Raw genomic sequence first — 16,580 nt, 5'->3', positions numbered from 1 at the left:
CTGAATTCTACTCGCTGGCAAAAAAAATTCACTGCCGCCGGCGGCTAGTTCAAGCGGCAACTCTCTGTTGACGTCAACTGTCAATCACCTCTAGTCTACATTCCAATTGGTACTCGCATCGCCTGTCCTGGCCACATTCCGCTACAACACATTCACATTCCATTGACAGTTGTTGCTCAGAGATGGGCGAGTGGCGACGTATGTGAACGGTGTTGTAACTTTGAATGACATATTCACGCGGCGTATTAGGGCCACTGTCGGGGAAAAAAAAAAACGGAGCCGAGAGAGGTGGGCAATATTCTGAAATTAAAAGTCGCAAATTTGCCACTTTAAAACTAGCAAATTTACGAGTTTTAAAGTCACAAATTTGCTAGTTTATTACGATGCTAACAACCAGCATTTATGCTAGCTAACTTCCCATGAATGTCACTTTTATCTTTCTAATTAATCCATCCCAACGTGCGACAACACTTTGCTAAGGTCCTTAGGGTGATGGCTGTTGATCGTTATTGTTGGTTAATTTTATATGGGCCAAATTGTCATTTTATGTGTGTTTGTTGATCGGGTGGTTTGGCTAAGCTAGTAGTCATAGGGGAAGTAATCACGTAGCTTGACCCGGATGTTTGACAACAAGTGAAAGCTACGGCCCTTAAGTAGAAAGATAAAAGCGACATTCATGGGAAGTGAGCTAGCATAAATGCCGGTTGTTAGCATCATAATTGGCTAGTTTTAACTAGCAAATTTGCGACTTTTAATCTCAGAAATAGCCAACCTCTCTCGGCTCCGTTTTTTTTCCCGACAGTGGCCCTAATACGCAGTCGTTTTGAGTTATTCGAATTATTGAATTTTGAATATTGATTTGTTTGAACATGTTTTTTTAAAAGAGAATTTAATTTAGATGCATTTAATGTTTGCATTTACACAAGGTTTATGTGATGTCTGTGTGATTTGCATTGCAAAAGAGTGCCTGTGTGAAAAGAAATACGTTACCCAAAATGCATTGCACTTGTACTTCCTAAATGCGCTACGTGACTAGAACTAGCGACATGATGAATGATGTACATGTGTGAGATTGCTGAGTAAAGTTACCAGTTTTTTTACAATGTATCCAGACTCAAGACATTTAATTTGCAAACTATAGATTATAGATTTACAGAAAGACTGTCAAAGACAAAACACCAAGGAAGGCTGAGGAATAGTCACTCACTTATATTAATAATAATAGTCATAATAAACTAATAGTATAAAGGCTCAGCACTGTGTTTTAGTCATTTTTGTTTTCATCTTTTCTTGAATGCTTAAACTCCTCAACCCCATTTAATATGTCAACATTTGTATCAGTACCAGCAGTTTGGCAGAAATTGGTCAGTAATTGAGATGTCATATTTTGGTCCCCCCAGCATAGTCTCCAAAATTCCTGTGGGAATCACTGGATATATATTTCTTTTTCATTATTTGTCTGTAGTTATTTACTATTGTTGACAACAACCATGTCAACAGCATTTTCCTGCTCATCTGAACATATCCTTCCTCTTCCTCATGTTGGGGGCCTTTGGATACAATTTAAAAAATATTAAAAAATATTTCTATACATATAGTAAATCAATTCCTGTAATGTTTTCATAAACTGTAAGGATGCAACTCTCACCTGTTTTGCTGAAACCATCCTGTGTTGAATGCGAGGTTTACAGTTTAGACAGCGGTGTGTTAACATTTGAACAGAGTGCTGTAAATCCAGCGTTGTGAAAGTTGTGGTTAAAGCCAGAAGAGAAGCGTGGAGAGTTTATAAAACTGTGTTCTATCAATGAAAAAGGAGCTAGAGTTTGGTCCACATGAACTGCTGCTCTGCAGACTGTAGTTAGAGTTTTACACACGTGACTTCAGTTGTGCCCGCTGTCGTTAAAAAATCAAATAAAACTGTAGAATGTAATACAAAATATCTTTGCACCTCAAAAGTCCTCTCAAACATCTGGAACTCTTGCAGCCTCTCATGGAAACCTTCAGCCAGAGCGCCACCTGCAGGAAGACATAGGTCTGATATTTAATTATTTACTGTAAAATATAACACTGTCATCTTAACAGTAGAACCACCACAATTCATACATGACTGTAAAAATATACAGTGCTTAAAAACATAAATATATACGATCGATTTGTCCTGTCATCCTCTGGGCTGCAGATAACAATTCTTTCCCCATTGCTCAATCCAACAATTATTATCTTGATGAATCAATTTAGTCAATAACACATAAGAAAACAGTGCAAATGTCCATGTGAGTTTGTCCAAAGTTATATCTCCTTGGAATGGATGAAGTCTTTGCGCTAAGCGACTGTGGCTCTGATGCCAGCAACACAAGCATGTTCTCTATCACTGGAACATTGCTGTGTGAGGGAACTACAGTCATTTAGATGGATTTACACTGCTCCAGCGTGGTGACATCAAGCAGCAAGACAGCTGATCTGAAGACAGTGTTGTTGTAACTGTCTGCGTGTGCGTTGTTAGGGCCGGGAACTAGGGCTGGTATCGCCACTGATTTCCCGAATCGATTCGATCCACAGCCAGCAGGTGAGACAGATAACCCCATCTTTGACATTAGTTGGTTGAGGTTGATTGGAGAAAAGCAGTCTAAATATATACCAGGTCTTACTGCTTTTTCTTAGATTCTAAGATAAAGTCTTTACTACTAAGGTCTATAGCAGCGGTACTCAATAGGCGGGCCCCAGGCCGCATCCAGCCCGCCAGCCACCTATTTGTGGCCCCCGAACTGTTATTTCTTCAGTATGTGTTTTGGTTGGGTCATGAGTATATCGGGACTTGTCTCCATGCCAACGATACACAGACAGCCTGTTACTGGGTCGCGCTGCGAGCGCATGTTTGAGTTTCACTTTCATTTTTGAAGCGGTTCGCATATTGCCACTTTGCCAGAGTAGGAGCCTAGATTGCGCACGGAAAAAGATTGCATGAAAATGGCGTGTTCCAAGTTCTCTGCCAAAAGAAAGGTGGGCAGTGAAAATCACCAATTCAAAGAAGAATGGACTGAAAAGTTTGCATTCATTCTCCCTCCAACCACCACAAGACCCATGTGCTTAATATGCCAGGAGACCATCGCTGTGGTGAAGATTTCCAATTTGAAACGGCATTATGAGACAAAGCATACACATTTTTAAGAAACATATCCTCAAAATTCAGAGGTAAGAACAACAAAAATAAATGCACTAAAATGATCATATCAAGCTGCAAGCAGGATTCTTGTCACATCTACGACACAACTAAACTATTAAAAGTACTTAATTGTTATATGACAAATGACATGAATATAATTAGAGTTAAATATATTCATATGTATTATGAATATATTAATATTTTCATATATTTCCCTTGATAGAAACTGTAAAAAAATCCTGGTGAATGAACTACCATATAATGAGTGTCATTTGCTTCATTGGTCTTTTAAATCAAACATCTCAATATATGAGTATATTTGCAACATTTTACTCAAATGTAGCTTAAACAAATCATGTGATATTCAATTAAGCACATTGACCAACAGGGTCCAGCCAGATACCAGGTTTCACCTAGTCTTGTTATTTAAGGGTGTAGGTTTTTATCTTTCTGTGAGCCCCTAACTTAAGACAAGTTTCTTTCAGCATGTAATAGACAATAATGTATATAAAATTTACTGTATTTGTATATTTCTTCTAAATAAAAACATTTTTAAAATAATATTCTGGTGAAAAATTATCTGGACACAAATCAAGAGACAGAAATCCGTTGTCTCTGCTGTGTCCTCATCCTGCTGACCCTCACCTGTCTCACCTGTCTCAGGCATGCCCTGCGCTCTTTGCATCCTGGAGCTCAGGACCTCTTTGGCTGAGACGAAGAAGATCCTCCCTGGAGCCTCGTCCAGACCGACTACCTTCAACTCCTCAGCCAGGAAACTCACACAGCGGTCCAGGTGCTGCTTCCTCACCTGGAGAGCAAGGGGAGGACACATTGGGTTCATCCAAATTATCTTAATTCTTCGCGTACATCCCAGTTTTCATAGCTGAGTATATGCCACGGCAAAACCAGCAACAAGTCGGGTGGGACGAATTTGCGTAAAAGACGAAATAAACTTTTTTTTTTCAAAATGAGTGATTTGTACGGCGATGCAGTTCATTTCCATACTGATCACCATTGGCCATTCACGCGCTGTTGTTATTTTTCCGGCAAATCAGCTGCACGAAGCGAAACACATGGCTACTTATTCAGTGCAGCGGATCAGCTGGAGCGGAAGATATCAGACGTCTACGGTTACATTTCAACGGGATAAAGACAGTGATGAGAAATGGAGGAAATCCGTAACTTTGACTGCAAATGCTACGGATGAAGAAAGGAGAACTCTCTCCTTGGAAGACATTCATGTAGCGACAAACTTTCTCAAGAGCTTATGTACAGCATACGGATGCATTCTTTAGCTGCCGAAAGAGAGCAAACGGACATACAGTAGTTACATCGGAGATGACTGCATCCACCAAAAAGCCGCAGACGAAAAGAAAGTGCGCCGGACCTCTTATTTCATTGGAGCCAACGAAGTCTGCAGGAATACTTTTCAGTTTCTTATGGGGTGAGTTTCCGTTAACATCCAAGTTATCTACTTTGCTTAGCTAGCTAAGCTAGCTCAGTACTGTCGTTTTAAAAGTATATGCACATCGAAACTAAGCTGTAATGGGAGGTTTTTGGCTCGTAATGTGGGCATCTGATTTAACAGTAAGGTGCCAAGTTGCCTGTTGGCATTGCTTGAATTGACTGTGATGCTAATAGTTTAGCAACTAGCCTACCTGAGGACAATAGGCTAGTTGCTAAATCATTAGCACTAGCTACTTAGATGGTGCCTGCAGGCTAACAGATAGCAGATATCACTGAGTGACATCTGTAGGGGGGAGGGCTTATCTGAATGAGAAGCAAATGAGCACCATTGTGTTTCCTTTCTGGCCAGGTGAGGTGAGGTGACGTGAGATTTGAAAATCTTTCAGGCCAGTTTTCTCAGTGAAGGGTTTTCAGAGAAGCACACATTCAAATGGCCACAAATATTTTCGGATTTCCATGTGTTAGACATGATTGGAAAGCTTAGCACTTTCAGAATCTGTGAATAACTTAAAATGCCCCGAGGCCGACTTGTTCCTGGTTTTGCCATGGCTGGTCACATATCCCAGGTTCCTTAGCTGAGTACATCCCAGTTATCTTAGCCAGGTACACTTCAATACCCTTACCTTGGTACATCTAAGTTCCTACAGCTGGGTACATCGCAGTTCTTGTAACTGGGTACATCCCAGTTCCTGTAACTGGGTACAGCTCAGTTTCCTTTGCTGGGTACATGCCAGTTCCCCTAACTTGGTAGATCCAAGTTCCCTTTGCTGGGTACATGCCAGTTCCCTTAGCTGGGTACATCCCAGTTCCCATAGCTGGGTACGCCCCAGTTCCCTTAGCTGGGTACATGCCAGTTCCCTTTGCTGGGTACATGCTAGTGCCCTTACCTGGGTACACCCCAGTTCCCTTAGCTGGGTACATCCCAGCTCCCTTAGCTGGGTACATGCTAGTTCCCCTAACTGGGTACATCCCAATTCCCTTAGCTGGGTACACCTCAGCTTCCATAGCTGCGTACATCCTAGGTACATCCCAGTTCCTGTAACTGGGTACATCTCAGTGTCCTTTGCTGGGTACAGCTGTGTACATTGCAGTTCCTGTAACTGGGTACTTCCTAGTTAACTTAGCTGGGTACATTCGTGTACGTGTTTCCATCACGTTCTCCTTTCACTCATATTTCATGACAAATGTGAGGATGAAGGAAATACATTGTGATCTGATGTCTAGTTAATCAGGTTTAAACTGAAGCTGGTCTAAATCACACAAACTGACCTCCTCGATATATTCAGGTTCACTCACTGAAGCGTCCCATCTGTTGTGGAGAATGAAGATATTTGGCTTGGAGATTCTCTCGCTGACTTTGTGGAAGAAAAGTTTTTCCTGCAGACAGAAGAAGAGATATATAGAAACACACAAACAGAAAGAGTCTTTATCATCTATTATTAATATGTTGTGTATTATAAACTTGTGGTTCCATCACCGTGTTCATGAGCGTTGACTCTGCGTTTCCCACCAGAACGAAGACGTCGGCGTCCAGACAAAACTTATCAATCCAGCTGTCCAACTCCAGAGTGACATCAGTGCCAGGGCTGGGCCAGATGTTAGAGATGATTAACATTAATTATTCCTGCTGGATGAGCTCCAGCTTTGAGATTTTGACTTTGTTTTTCTTTCTAGCTGCAGTTTTTTCTGTTTGTGCACAGAAATGTTCACAAACAAACTATGAAATAAATGATGTCCCTTCACAGTTATCTTTTAAGAATCTTGTTTTTTATTTATCATTTATTTTGTGTCATTTTCATCAAATAAATAAAATGAAATTTAATATGGAGTGAAGAAGCGTAAAGGCAGAATTGTATGTGTTGGTGTCTGGACCTGAGTCACCTGATCCAAGACTAGTTTAACATTTAAACAAAGTAAAACTAAACCGCTGTGACTGCAACGTGTTTGATTTTCACGAGGATTAATCAATGACCAGGGAAACACGATGAAGCACCTGTATGTGTTACCTGTCCATCAGCACCAGGTCGTCTCTCAGCAGAGCACAGCGACTTTTAGGCCATAATACCTTCACCAGACTGCCAGAGTCCAGAGTGGGATCCATGTGAAGGGCATGAGCCAACTGGTTCACCGTCTGGGGACCAGGAGCAAGGAGGGAGCATGAGCAGGAGAAGTAGGAGGAGCAGTAGGAGCAGGAAGAAGAAACAGAAGGAATATTAGGAGCAGGATTAGGAGGAGTAGTAGGAGGGGGTGGAAAAGGAGCAGTAGGAGCAGGAAGAAGGAGCAGAAGGAGTAGTAGGAGCAGGATTAGGAGGAGGAGCAGTAGGAGGGGGATGGAAAAGGAGCAGTAGGAGCAGAAGGAGTTGTAGGAGCAGGATTAGCAGGAGTAGTAGAAGGAGCAGTAGGAGGGGGATGGAATAGGAGCAGTAGTAGCAGATGATCAGGAGGGAGGAACAGGAGGAGGCAGAGCAGGAAGAGGAGGAGAAAAGCAGGGAGGGAGGTTATCACAGAGGAATATCATTCATGGACAGAATAATGATCCAGTTAAAGGGACAGTTGGACATATTCTTAAACTTCAGATCAGTTCATGAACATGTGGCACTGTTCCTTTAAGGAATCTGTGTTGGTCGTACGTTGACACTCCTCCTCTCATTGGATGCCTCAGTGGTGAGGTAAGCCTCGTCTCCGTCGGTTCCTTCGACCCTTAGGAAACAGTTTGTGGTGTGACCAATGCCGCTGGGCAACACTCTGTCTCTCAGCATGGCATTGATCACCGTACTCTTCCCGTTACTTGTCCTGAAACACAGCAACATCACCACCATCATCATTATCATCATGACCACAATCATCATCACCACCACCACCACCACTATACTAATCATCACCGTCATCACTACTATCATCATGATCACGACTGTTAATTTCGTTGAGGAAGTCTATGACGAAAAATATTTCTCAACTAACCTTTTTCACGGACGAAAACTAAATTTAAACTAAATAAAAAGTCAGATATGATGACGAAGACCGACGAAGTATGACTGACACTTTAGTCAACGAATACAAACGAGACAAAATGTTAGGGAGGGACGAATGGAGAAGAGCAATCCAATCCAATCAGAACTATTATTTTTTGGAGCAAGTTGGGAAATCCAATCAGAGCAAGAGTTGGATTTAGCCCTTCGATCCCCGGTTCCTCCTAGCTGAGTGCCTGGTGTCCCTGAGCAAGACACCTCACCCCAATTGCTCCTGACGAGCTGGCTGTCGCTCTGCGTGGTTGACTCCGCCGTCGGTGTGTGAATGTGTGTATGAATGGGTGAATGTCAGTCATTACTGTAAAGCGCTTTGGACAAAAGCGCTATATAAATGAGGCCATTTACCATTTTTTCAGGGTAGGTTGACCTATGCAGAAGTAGCAGAGCCATTTCAAAAAGGCAACATCAGTTACGCAAAGGAGAACAAAGACGAGTTTGCAGAACTTTGCACAGTTTCAAGGTCGTTTTCACAAGAGTTAGATTGTTTAAATTATATTAAATTTTTTTTATATAAATTTGTTTATTGGAGCACATCACATCAAACATTATAGAACTTGAGCGTATACATGTGTGCCCATCATTGTTTTGTTTTTAAGAACAAACATACCTGTAGAAAAGAAAGAAAAACAAAGAGACAACAATAACAATAGCAATAAAAATAAAGACACATACTAAACTTAAAACCCACCCAATCTCCCACCCCAAGTTGGTCAACCTTCCTCCAGCCATGTATCACATCAAATAACTTGTACTGCAACAATGTCAATGTACAGATACAACTGGCTAAAATAATAATAATAATAATATAATATGAGGACCATTTACCAATAACAATATCATAAATAATAATAATAAGTCTTGTTTATCTTCATGTTGCAGGGGTCGCAGCTACATTATCAAAATATGAGAGGAGGGGCTGCCATGTAGTGTAGAATCTCCCAGTCGATCCTCTAAGTGAAATTTTGATCTTTTCTAGCTTAAGGAATGACATTAAATCAGTCTCCCAAAAGCTCTGGTCTACGATTTGGAAGATTTGTCAATTGAGCCAAACTTTAGCCAATAGTAGCCATCCACATGGCTACTATTGGCTAAATGTTCCGATCCAATCCTCGCTCACTCTCCTGCTGAGAGAGGAATCCGTCCGGCACCCACTGCGTTTACACCGATAATGTTTCATCATTCGTGGCCGTAATAAACACTATTACTGCTTTGTACATGTTGTGGAAGTCCCGGACACACCGGGAAACTAAACGGCGTCCTGCCTGAGTTCATACCCGGAGGGGATGTTCCCATTCATTGTCTATGAAAGAGAAGCCGTGCATACAGCAAAATGATTCAGATGATTCAGCAAATGCATAGCTTATGGTGTGGGTGTGTTTGTGTGTGTGCGTGGGGGGGGGGGGGGGGGGGGGGATGCTTTTTTCAAACCTTTCAAATTTTAGACCATAGCTTGAACTGCTGGGGGTTTGGGTGACTTCCAATGTAGATGAATACATCTGCGGGAAATCAGAGAGGCAAATGCTAAAAAATGTAATTTCTGCTTACTAAATTCATGTTGGTTTAGGGGAACTCCAAATATAGCAATAAATGGACAGGGAGCAATAATCTTAAAAAAAATATTCCAGAATCCTGTTAGCTTTGAGCATAGCCAGAAGGTATGGGCCAGGTCAGATGGGACAAAGGCACATCTATTACAGGCCTAGCTGTTGCCAGGGAAAAACTTCAACAATTTGGCTTTGCTGAAATGCATTCTATGTAGCACTTCAATTGTATTAAGTTAAGATGGGTGCAGGATAAGGAGTAATTCACTTAAAATTTGGCTCTGTCCCACCAGGAGTCTTCAAATTTGAGTCCTAGCTGATTTTCCCACCGCTATTTAACTTTTATCAGAGGAGAGGGATTGGATTGAAGGATATATGTGTATAACAGACAATATCTTTGCCAGGCTTTCAGGCTTGTCAAGAACCGCTGGTAAGTCTGCAGGCAGAGATGGGAATGTGCTGCAACGGTCTTTAACAAAACTGCGTATCTGAAGATAGCAGAAGAAGTTGCTTTGTGGCAACCCATGCTCCTCTGACAAACTTTTAAATTCAACAAACGTCCCATTTACAAACAGATCTCGGAATGATGCGACACCTTTCTCCTTCCAAAGTGTAAATGCAGAGTCTAGTTTGGAAGGTAAGAAAGTATGATTATAGCATCGTGGGCCAAGGAGGATGAAATTATTTAGTTTGTAGTGTTTGCGGAACTGTGCCATATTTTCAAGGTTGACAGGATTACAGGGTTTGAGGTATACTTTGTGGCTGAGAATGGTAGAGGGGAACATGTCAGAGATACAAGTGAGGAACTCAGTCTCATACCACCAGCTGAGTATTTTTTGTATATTTGCTGCCCAGTAGTAGAACATGAAATTAGGCAGGCCCAGGCCACCCTCTTGTCTTGCTGCCTGCAAAGCTCTTCTGTTAATTCTGGCAAACTTGCTTGCTCACAAGAATGGGAAGTTAATTTGGTTAAGCTTCTTGAAAAAAGATTTTGTCAGGAAGAGAGGTAGACATTGAAAAATAAACAAAAATCTAGGCTAGACATTCATTTTTATAATGTGTACATTGGCAACCTGGACCACCTCTGTAGGTCAGCTTTCACCTTAGTAATTAGTTTGGTAATGTTATTTTTATGTAACCCTTGGAATAAATCTGTGATGTTTATCCCTACATATTCAAAATTTTCTGGTGAAATAGTGAATGTGCTAGCATTTTGGCTTCAGAGTTTATTGGGAAACACAGTTTTTTGAAGATTGATTTTGTAGCCTGAAAATTTACCAAACTTTTCTAGTATCTGTTTGATGTCATTAGCACAGGTGATGGGGTCTGTTGAATTAGTAAATCATCTGCATACAAAGAGACACGATGCTCAGTGCTGCCTCGTCTGATACCCTGCAGATGCGTTGTTGTTCTCGCAGAATGGCCAACGGTTCGATGGCATTGGCAAACAGCAAAGTTGACAGTGGACAACTGTTGTTGGCAGATTCAGGGAAAAGTATGTTGAGTACTGCCTGTTTGTGTTAACACGGGCAAGGGGCAATGAATAAAGCAGGCGTATCCATGTGATGAATGTCTTCCCAAACCCGAATTTTTCAAGCACCCTAAACAAGTTCCCCTATTCTACCCTGTCAAAGACTTTTTTCACATCCATTGAGAGCACTATTTCAGGCTTCATAGCATTGGATGGGGCAGAGATAATGTTTAATAGACGTCTTATATTTGATGACAGCTGATGACCTCTGATGAAGCCAGTTTGTTCCTCAGAGATTATCGAGTGTTTTTGCTAATATTTTTACATCGACATTAAAAAGTGATATAGGCCGATAGGAACTGCACTCAGCAGGGTTCTTATCCTTTTTAAGGATAACTGAAATAGACGCCTCCGTCAAAGTTTTTGGCAGTGTTCCTATAGACAGGGAATGGTTAAACATATCTAGTAATAAAGGGGCTAAGAGTGGAGAATTTCTTGTAAAACTCAGATGGCAGCCCGTCAGCCCCGGTGTTTTCCCATTGTTCATTTCCTTAATACTGTCACATATTTCCCCTCGGGTTATTGGTTGATCTAGTCATAACTGTGTTAAGATATCAAAAGTCTATGCCGTCCAAATATATGTTCATGTTTGAGCCGGTAGGAGGGGTTCAGAAGTATAAAGTTTGGAATAGTACTATGCTTTAAAGGTGTCATTGATCTTCAAGGGACATGTTGTAAGACCAACCGACTGATCCTTAATTTGAGCGATGTGTCACAATGTTGCTTGGTGTTGGAGCTGGAGAGCAGCAGCCAGCCTGCCTTATCCCCATATTTATACAGCATCCCTTTAGATCTCAGTATGCTTTTTTTCTGCTTTCTCTGTAGATGTAACTCCATTTGGAGATTAACTTTTTGTTGGTGTAGCTCTGGAGTAGGATTTATTGCATACTGCATTTCGATTTCAGATATTTTATCGGCATGTCTCATGAACAACAGAAATGTCAGAGCTAGGTCTAGGACGCAAATGAAGAACCGACATCTGGTCACACTACACATATGACAACAAGGACTACAAGACCATCTGTAAACTGAAAAAAAAAAAAACCCAAAATAGCGGGGGAAAAAACACCACTAACTTGAAGTGACATTTACTCATCCAGAAATACATGCGAAGGTACGCATACATGCTAAGGTCATTTAAACCACAGTGTTTCAGCTAAACTTGGAATAAAATAGAAGCTAAAGGAAACCACCTCTGAACTGTATTGATTAGATGATTGTCTCGCTGAAGTAATGAGTATAAATATTGTGTGTGTGAGACAGATCTCTTTCGCAAGTTGCAACACAGGTTATTGGACTAGTGTGGTGTTATTGTTCCAGGAACTGCTGAAACAGGCAGAACACTCTCCCACACACAAAGCAGGGGAGGACCAGTCTGAAGATGATGCAGAAGAAGAGGTTATTGAGGAACCAGACGCAGCACCATCCTCAAAGCAGCCAGTGTTTAGGTTCCTCTCTAAATGCCGCACCTCCTCCACAACCAGCATCAGGCAGCAGATCATCAAGTACAAGGAAGAACTTTCACATCCCATAACTAAGGACACAGGAACTGATTTCTGGCTGGGAAAGAGTGACAGATTTGATCACAGTTTAAGACCTTTTGCATTAGACTCGTTGGCTATGTCAGCTTCTCAAGCTTTTGTAGAGAGGGTATTCAGCGTCACAGGTGACCTCACAAGAGGACGGCGCAACAGAGGAAGGGTCATGTTAGAGCGAAGTGCTTTCCTTAAAATGAACAGAAACAAACAGAACTGTATTCATTGCTATTTACGGCATTTCCTGTACTAGTATATGCACAACTTGAGGGTTAATGATCTGGTATTTGTTTTGTTTAATGTGAGAGCAGAGAGATTTTTGTTTGTTCAATGGAATAATGGCATTACAGCTTAGCATTTAATTCACTTGTCTTGAGTTGAGCTTATTGATACTTTTAATTATTAACAGAAGAATATTTCATTTTGTGTGCAATGACATTACAACCAATGCATATTTCCTTTTTACTTATGTTTTGTTTTTCTTTTCAAATCTCTTTGGTTTAATTTGATATTTACCTGTATCTTCATTCTGAGAGAGCGGGTGTTTTTTATTTACTTTATATATTTTATTTTACATTTGAGAATTGCACTAATGTTCTGTTTAAATCTTGTTTTTGCACAGAGTAGCAAGGCATTCTAAGGCATTGCAGCCTAGCAGTTATTTGAGGTATGTGAACATTAACAGTAGTGAATTTTCTTGTGCACTTTAAGGGTTCAGCAGTAGACCGCATTATCAGCTGGACCCAAGGTCGCCTACATCAAAACATGGCACCTTCTGCATTCCTGTTTTGACAACCAAGAGAGTAAACATTGGGAAACTTGAACACACTGTTAACCTAAACAATCTCATTCCTATTCTCTCAAAATCAAAGAGGGGGGGGGGGGGGGGGGGGATTGTGGCAAGTGATCGCCGAGCAGTTTGGGATCGGGGACGTAATGCAGTCGGGGTGAGAGAGAAATCCGACCGGCACCCGCTGCATTTACACCGATAATGTTTCATCATTCATGGCCGTAATAAACACTATTACTGCTTTGTACATGTTGTGGAAGTCCCGGACACACCGGGAAACTAAACAGCGTCCTGCCTGAGTTCATACCCGGAGGGAATGTTCCCATTCATTGTCTATGTAAGAAGCCGTGCAATGCCGGCGCGGCGAGTTTTTGAGAGACGGCGCCACTGCCCGCAAGCTCTTGATAATTTTTTAAACTGACTGTTGTTGATCTGAAATAAAGACAGATTCAGCAACTGCATAGCTTATTTCTTGCCTAAAATGTTTTCAGAAACACATTTCGGTGAACTATTTTCGTAAAATAAGAGGGAGGTGGGAGGCTGCGAGGGGGGAACGATACGAGCTCAGAGGAGCACAGAGGGGTGGGGTGTGTGTGTGTGTGTGGGGCGGGGGGATGTTTTTTTCAAACCTTTGAAATCGTAGACTAGAGCTTTAATAACAAATCATTTTGAGTCAATGGTTTTATTACCACTTCTAAACTTGATTTTATGTTTTTAACTGAAACATGGCTAGAACTAAATAACAGTGCAAGCATTCTGATTGAGACAGCACCCCCCAACTATAATTTTATTGATGTATGTAGATCTGGGAAAAGAGGTGGAGGGGTTGCTGCTATATTTAAAAATACATTTAAGGGGAAACAGATGTCACTTGGTGTTTTTCCATCATTCAAATACCTTTGTGCTGTGTTGAAATGCTCTCCCAGAGTTCTCCTGTTAATTATTTACAGGCCACCTAAATATTCGTCAAATTTTTTCGATGATTTTACTGAATTATTGTCTAGCATCTCCACTGACTTTGACTGCCTAGTTATAACTGGTGACTTTAATTTTCATATTGATGATTTGAATGACAAGGGTGCAAAAGAACTTTTTAATATTCTAGACACATTTGACCTTTCTCAACATGTGAAAGAGGCTACTCATTGTAAGGGACACACCCTGGACCTGATTATCACAAAAGGTCTCAATGTTTCTGATGTTTTTGTGACTGATCCTTCATTGTCTGATCACTTCTGTGTTTTCTTTAACATTTCTTTCATTCCTGACACACAAACAGAATCAAATAAGGTCAAAAAGCGGTACATCAATGAACATGCCAATGTACTCTTTAAAAATGCCATCTCCTCGTTACCACCTCTAAACCCATGTCATGCTGATGATCTTGTAAACATCTTTAATTCCAAAATTCTGAATGTCATAGATGTCATTGCATCTGCTACAGTTAAAACGATTTCTGGTAAGCAAAAGGCACCCTGGAGAAAAGCTGCTGTTGTGACAGCCCAGAGAAGAGAGTGCAGGAAGGCTGAACGAATCTGGCGGAGTACTAAACTTCATATTCACCATGACATCTGTAAAGAGAGCCTCTGGGCCTACAATTTAGTCTTAAAAAGTGCGAGAGAAACATACTTCTCCAATATCATAAACAACAACACTAATAAAGTGAAAACCCTATTTGCAGCTGTTGACAGACTGACCAACCCCCCAACACAAATACCAGCTAAACTCCACTCCACGCAGAAATGCAATGAGTTTGCATTCTTTTATACTAATAAAATTGAAGGCATCAGACGCGCCATCAATATCTCAAACAAAAAAGTTGGATCACCACCCTGTTCAGGCAAAAGTAACACAGCAATCATGGCAAGCTTTAATGCCATAGACTCTAATACTCTAGTGGAAACGGTGACAAATCTAAAATCATCCACCTGCTGCCTTGATGCTTTACCTACCAACTTTTTTAAGAATGTTTTTGACTGCCTATCAATAGACGTATTGCAAATAGTTAATAACTCTATTCAATCAGGCAATTTCCCAAAGGCCTTCAAAACTGCAGTCATTAAACCTCTTCTAACATCCGTCTTAACACAGACTCTGGCAAAACACTGTCGACCACTCAATACTTTTAGACAGGTTAAGCTGGTTCAAGTCATATCTACAAGATAGGAACTATTTTGTTTCCATTGGCCACTTTGTATCAGAACCTACCAATGTAACGTGTGGAGTCCCCCAAGGTTCAATCTTGGGGCCGACTTTATTCAACATCTACACGCTCCCACTAGGAAAAATCATGCAAAATAATAACATTGACCACCATTGCTATGCCGATGACACCCAAATCTATGTAGCACTATCACCAAACGACCATCGCCCCGTAGATCTTCTGTGCCAGTGCATTGAGCAAGTCAAAGACTGGATGTGCCAAAACTCCCTACAACTAAATGAGGACAAAACTGAGATAATTTTTTAAAGTAAGATTTAAAGGTTTAAAGTAATTCAACACCTTCACTCTCTGCCGCTGCTGCTAGAGTTCATACAAAGACCAAAAAATGTGAGCACATTACACCAATTCTTAAATCCTTACATTGGCTCCCTGTATGTCAGAGGATTGATTTCAAAATCCTCCTGCTCACATATAAATCACCACATGGTCTAGGGCAGAAGTATATCACTGATATGCTCCCACTACATAAGCCTTCTAGACCACTAAGATCTTCTGAGACCAATCTGTTAGTGATTCCCAGAGTAAACTCAAATCACGGGAGAGCATCATTTAGTCACTATGCAACACATAGCTGGAATAAACTTCCTGAAGATGTAAGACTTCCCCCAACTCTGACCACTTTTAAAACTAGACTGAAAACTTTTATGTTCACCATAGCTTTCTGCTAAATCTTTTAATGTCTGCAGTTTTTTTTATTATTGCAAATATGTTTTTATTCTCCTTGTCTTTCCGTAATACATTTTCATTTTGCCTTTATTTTCTTTTAAATTCTTCTCTTTTCTCACTTTATTGTATGACATGATACGAGGTAAAGCACTTTGAGTCTGCCTTGTGTATGAAAGGTTGCCATGCCTTATTTTATGTGAGATTATCTTTTGTGAAAAAGCCACGGTCATGTTTTTGACATTGAGAATAAAATAAAAATACATGTTTTGTATGACAGCTGTTTAATCTGTGTCTGTATTGCATATTCACACCGTAATACCATCCCATAACAGACTGATGGATGAAACATTTGGTTGACTAAGTCCACTGTAGATTTAGTCGCTAAAATCTGCTAATATATGTGAGTTGCATGGCAGGAAATTAAACGCTTTTTGCCCGTGATCATGGTGTCTGCAGGTAGTGGTAACAAAAGGTGGTTTGAGCTATAGGCTCAGCAGAACCCAGCAGGATGTGTCGCGCGCTAAACAAAAATGGCCTTCATTTTTTATTTAGTGTGCACATTTTGAGGCGTAATTCCAATATTTGTAGCCGACTTTATTGTGAGTCCATTTTGTGCGGGATTGTCGAAATGGAA

The 16,580-nt window shown here is 40.8% G+C and overlaps 1 protein-coding gene across 5 annotated transcripts in view; it reads right to left on the bottom strand.

The window, feature by feature from the left end:
• Positions 1 to 16,580, bottom strand: part of LOC311012026 (mitofusin-1-like) — an 87,703-nt gene that overhangs the window by 35,878 nt on the left and 35,245 nt on the right. For 3 of the 5 annotated variants that reach the window (XM_084007299.1, XM_084007300.1, XM_084007303.1), the window contains 6 exons: positions 7,261 to 7,423; positions 6,637 to 6,761; positions 6,108 to 6,216; positions 5,900 to 6,007; positions 3,809 to 3,971; positions 1,949 to 2,016 (listed from right to left, as the gene is read on the bottom strand). In XM_084007299.1, coding sequence (XP_083863425.1) covers positions 1,949 to 2,016; positions 3,809 to 3,971; positions 5,900 to 6,007; positions 6,108 to 6,216; positions 6,637 to 6,761; positions 7,261 to 7,423 — 736 coding nt within the window. The remainder of the gene's footprint in view (positions 1 to 1,948; positions 2,017 to 3,808; positions 3,972 to 5,899; positions 6,008 to 6,107; positions 6,217 to 6,636; positions 6,762 to 7,260; positions 7,424 to 16,580) is intronic. The other 2 variants (XM_084007301.1, XM_084007302.1) reach the window with 2 other exon arrangements.

Source organism: Eutrigla gurnardus, assembly GCF_963514095.1.
Source record: "Eutrigla gurnardus genome assembly, chromosome: 4".
Taxonomy (NCBI): Eukaryota; Metazoa; Chordata; class Actinopteri; order Perciformes; family Triglidae; genus Eutrigla; species Eutrigla gurnardus.
Note: the sequence above shows the minus strand (reverse complement) of the source record. Positions and strands in the feature narration are given on the sequence as shown.